Source organism: Microcebus murinus, chromosome 4 (assembly GCF_040939455.1).
Source record: "Microcebus murinus isolate Inina chromosome 4, M.murinus_Inina_mat1.0, whole genome shotgun sequence".
Taxonomy (NCBI): domain Eukaryota; kingdom Metazoa; phylum Chordata; class Mammalia; order Primates; family Cheirogaleidae; genus Microcebus; species Microcebus murinus.
In genome coordinates this window covers 56,407,703-56,412,920 of record NC_134107.1, presented here as the reverse complement: position 1 = coordinate 56,412,920, position 5,218 = coordinate 56,407,703, and the positions used below count along the sequence as shown (strand labels likewise).

The window sequence follows — 5,218 nt, the reverse complement described above, 5'->3', positions numbered from 1 at the left end:
GTTATTGTCATTGTCACAATATTTGGGAGGCGCTACTAGAGTCAGTGAACAGAAATCAGAGATAAACCTCTGTAATGCATTAAAAATTTTCTTCCAACCTTCTTCCATTTCCCCTTCCCCAAACATTCTAGTATCTTAGAGGTCTTTCAAATATCCAACTAGACATTGTATGGCTACAAAAATTTATAACATTTTACATGTAGAATTTTACTTTGCTTTGCGGTTACTGTTCTTAATGCAGATTTTTACTTTGCTTAGATATAATCAGAAATTATCTTTGCATGCTTTTAAGATGCAAACATGTACCAGATATTCCAGAAATGTAATTATCATGTATGCCTAGGAAATATTATGTTATTGCATTAAGACCATTACAAAAACTTATTCAACATATTGGAAAATTCTATTACCAACAGCAACAATAATTTTCTCATGGCATTTAAGGAACCAGTAAAACAAACTAGGATTAGTTGACATTCATAGGTTTACATTCAGTTTTTATGTGTTAATATTCAGAACATACAGTATTCAGTTATTGTGTAATAATTGTAAAATATCCTGATCATTATGTCTTCTGATTTGTCATGTATAGGTATATATGTTATTTTTATTTTATATTCCCATTTAGTTATTATTTGCTTTTTAAAAAACATATATTTAATTCAGGAAACTAAGGCAGACATTAGAATATTTTATTACAAAAAAGAAAAATTAGATTTCAGCATGTTCAGAATTATTAACGTACATCATCTTTCTTAAGAATCAAATTCACAACCATGAATTATAGGTTATTATTCTTATATCATAGAAGACCTTAACCAAAACCTCCTGTCTTACCCAACAAAAAAATTTATGAAGATTTTGTAGAGGAAACTTTTCATAGCCCAAGTTTATGGAATAAACTTATTAGATATGACACAAAAAATTTATCCATAAAAGAAAAGATAAATTGTACTTCATAAAAACTAAAATTATTTTAATATAAATTTAGTTATGGCTTACATCCCAAAGTCTATACTAAAATCTAGATTTAGGCCGGGCGCGGTGGCTCACGCCTGTAATCCTAGCTCTCTGGGAGGCCGAGGCGGGCGGATTGCTCGAGGTCGGGAGTTCGAAACCAGCCTGAGCAAGAGCGAGACCCCGTCTCTACTATAAATAGAAAGAAACTAATTGGCCAACTAATATATATAGAAAAAATTAGCCGGGCATGGTGGCACATGCCTGTAGTCCCAGCTACATGGGAGGCTGAGACAGAAGGATCGCTTGAGCCCAGGAGTTTGAGGTTGCTGTGAGCTAGGCTGACGCCACGGCACTCACTCTAGCCTAGGCAACAAAGCGAGACTCTGTCTCAAAAAAATAAATAAATAAATAAATAAAATCTAGATTTAAAAGATGAATAATGATTGAAAGCTTTCTCTATTTTCTGCTTCCTATGTATCTTCTACACTTATTACTGCTCACTAAAGTCAAAATACTTAAACAGATTTAATAGTTCTATTTTAATCAAAACTTTAACTGAAAAGTTTTTTGTTTTATGGTAAGGCTGAGTCATTTTTAATTCTTCCGATAAACCCTTATCTTTTTTGATGAACTGGGGAATCACAAATCCTTGTAAAGACAAAAACATTTGATTTTTAAGAATTTAAAGAATCTTTCCCTGATCCTTTTGGTTTTAACACCATAAATAATAGGATTCATCATGGGTGGGATAAGAAGATATATATTTGCTATAAAAATGTGGATATGTGGAGCAATTTGGTGACCAAACCTATGGGTGAGAAAGGAGAAAAAGGCTGGTGTATAAAATACCAAGATGACCCATACATGGGAGACACAGGTGTTTAAGGTCTTGTGACGGGCAGCTTTAGATGGGAGATTGAAGACAGTAAGAAGAATAAGAACATATGAACAGATAATCAATATGAAATCCAGCCCCCCTGTCAGAAATGCCACAAGTAGGCTATACGCTCTACGAATCTTGGTCTCAGTGCAAACCAGCTTTATCAAGGCCATAAACTCACAGTAGGTATGGGAGATGACATTAGTTCTGCAATAGGAAAGCCACTTCAGGAGGAAGGGATGTGGACTGAGGAGTACAGCTCCTCTGAAGACAATGGCCAAGCCCAAGCCTGCAATCACTGTAGGTGTTAGGATAGTAGAATGTCTCAGTGGGTGACAGATGGCCACATAGCGATCAAAAGCCATGGCCAAGATAAATCCAGATTCCATAGTAGACAGAGAATGGATCAGATACATTTGAGTGAGGCAGGCTTCAAAGTAAATCTCTCTGTCCTTGAACCAGAAGAGGCTCAGTATCTTAGGAAGTGTAGAAGAAGTAAGCATCAAATCAGCCACAGAGAGCATACATAGAAAGAGATACATAGGTTCATGTAGTTTAGGGTCTGTCTTGACAATTAACAAAAGGGCAACATTTCCCATCAGTGACAATAGGTAGACCAGGCAGAAAGGGATGGAGATCCACAAGTGAGCAGCCTCCAAACCTGGAATGCCAAGTAGTAGGAACGTGATAGGTTGAAGATTGGTCCTGTTGAGAGCTAACATTATGTAAGCAATGGATATTTCATGATCTGTTAAAATAAAAAAATACAAAGACTGTAAGTATGTGAATGCCAACTTTTTTCATATTATTATTGTGAACTGAGAGAAATGTTGATATCCAATAAAATCCAATTAGCTGTTGAATAATTTCCTCAGTAGTACCTTCTTTCAATGCATCAAATACATAGAACTCTGCATTTGGGGGTAAGAAAAATTAGTAGACAAGTATTCTATGTGTGTGTATGGCTGTGTGTTAGATATATATTGGTCCATTTTGTTGGGAAGTGTTGTTCAACTGGAAGGGAAGTCAGTGAGTTAAGGGAAAGACCCTTGTCTTCATAAAATTAGCCAAACTGAATGGTAGGAAATTATCCTTTTATAAAGGACAATTTTATAGAGAGAATAGCTAAGTCTAGAAACCATGAGTTCAGGTTACTTGATATTTGTGTTCTTTTATAAATAATCAATCATACTGTTTCAGAATATGTATAATATATTCTTCAAAATCACACAATACACTTGACATTAGTTTTTTGCTTTCCAAGAAAACTTTTATAACAAACTTTTGTCTCACAGATACAAGGTTATCTGAAAGGGTGCCTTGAAAAATGTGAACAATTATTTTGGAAAAATACTAAATTTTAAATTAGTAAGTCAATATTTTGAGTTAATAGTATTATACTGTAAAATAGTAATTGACCAGGAGACTAAATTTTTTAGGTAATCTTAAAACAAACAGAAAGTTAACTATATGAGATAATGGGTATGTTAATTTGCTTGACTATAATATTTATTTCACTGTGTGTATATGTATGTGTATGTATACATGTGTGTGTATATATATATATGTATATATATATATATCAAGGTAAGTATATCAATACATCATATACACCTCAAGTATGTACAATAAAAATAAATCATTATTTTAGTTCAAATATCAGCAATCAGCATATGATGAGCCTATATAATATCCTTTAATCTGAAAAAAACTATGTGCAATAAGAAAATTAGGGTTTTGACCAGTACATTTTATGACTAAATCCTATGGCTAGGTTATTAAAAATTTTGAACGATGTGTAAATCTCAGTTTGAATATTGAGTTATTCTCCTTTTTCAGTATTCTTTTTGTATCCAAGAGGTTGAATCACCTTTTAGACAACCATGAGGTCTGATTATTCCCTAATTATTATTGGACCAATAACTTCCATCCTAAGCTCCAACATTCTCTTCACATGAAAACACTCAATCCTCCCTTCCCAGCTCAACCATGCCTCTATTGCTTATAACCTGGTTATCTTACCTCTGTAACTAGATGTTCTCACTTCCCAGGCAAAGACTTAGATGAATTCTGGCTATAACAGTTGCCCTAATACTTCTTATCCTGGGGAACCATATCCCTGCAAGGAACATTTTATATGTGTGTATATATATATATATATGTATATATATATAATTTCCTCTCATGAGAATGCTGTCTAATTGTGAGCAGTTTCATCAACTTCACCCAGTCTCTCCGGTAAAATTTGGTCTCTTTAAGGGACTCAGTCTTGTGGTATCTTTACCACCTGACCTCTGAGCTTAGAAACCAGGAGGAGAAGGTCCTTGACTCCAGGCATCTTAAGATACTTGATTTATTTATTGTACTTCTTGGGATTAAGCACATGCAGATGTTGTAAGCTAAATGCTTCTTTAAACTATATGTAACGAGAGATGGAAGGAGTGGATGACATCATGGAGGGAAAAGTCTATTAATAGTTCATGGTGATCATATTAACATCTTCATATACCTCCTGATATTCTTAAGCAGTTTACTTGAACTAGACTTAGTTCTAAAACAAACAAATAAATAAACAAAAAATCAAAACAGTGAACACTTTAAACCTTCAGAATACTTTTCAGCCATTTTCCTATTTCTAAATCCCCTGAACTTCACTTCCTTGATTAAGTACAGCGTATACACTATCCCTATGTATAGGGATATCATTGATTGTGTTTTGGTTGGGATGTTATGTAAATATTAGATTTGTTTTCCTACAGGTATATTCCTTCTCATCCCCCTTTTCTGCCCTGTATTTCAGGAAGGGTGGACTTTTCAGGCTATGCTTCCCAGGATAACAGATCATCTTTCTTTCTGCTCAGTTTGTCAAATAGGGACACTGGCAGAAAAATATCAGGGAAGATGAAGGGAATGCCATTACTTCCTACTTCTCACTTTTTCAGCTGCATTTATTCCATAGCACCAGATCCTGCCAGAGGGGACTGACATGTTCTTAATTTCCACTGAGTATGATTATAATGCTGGTGCCTCTCTCTTTTTTGCTGGCCTATAGTCAGTGTGGATGTCAGTTGCTTCTAATTTCTGGGAGTCTTCATTGTCAAATATTTGAATCTTCAGCAATTCCATAATTTGTGTAAATAGTTGCTTGTATTAAGGATAGTGTATATATATTTTTTTTCAAGTGATTTCTGTTATTTGGTCAGACTCTGACTAATATAGATTGCTTTCATATAATAATAATTATGAAGCTAGAAATTTTGGTGATTGGTTTAGATTCCTTTCATAATAATTTTAGGGCTAGAGATTTTAGTAATTGGGGATTTTAGTAAAATAGGACACAGTATTGTCCTCATAGTTATTTCATCTTAAAGGTTACAA

At 34.1% G+C, this 5,218-nt stretch overlaps 1 protein-coding gene across 1 annotated transcript; it reads right to left on the bottom strand.

Annotated features, from left to right (window-relative positions):
• Window positions 1–1,599: 1,599 nt before the first annotated feature.
• LOC105883362 (olfactory receptor 52K2-like) lies at window positions 1,600–2,562 on the bottom strand. The gene has a single exon (XM_012786425.2). It carries the CDS (start codon window positions 2,560–2,562, stop codon window positions 1,600–1,602), a length of 963 nt encoding a protein of 320 aa, XP_012641879.2.
• Between the last annotated feature and the right edge of the window lie 2,656 nt (window positions 2,563–5,218).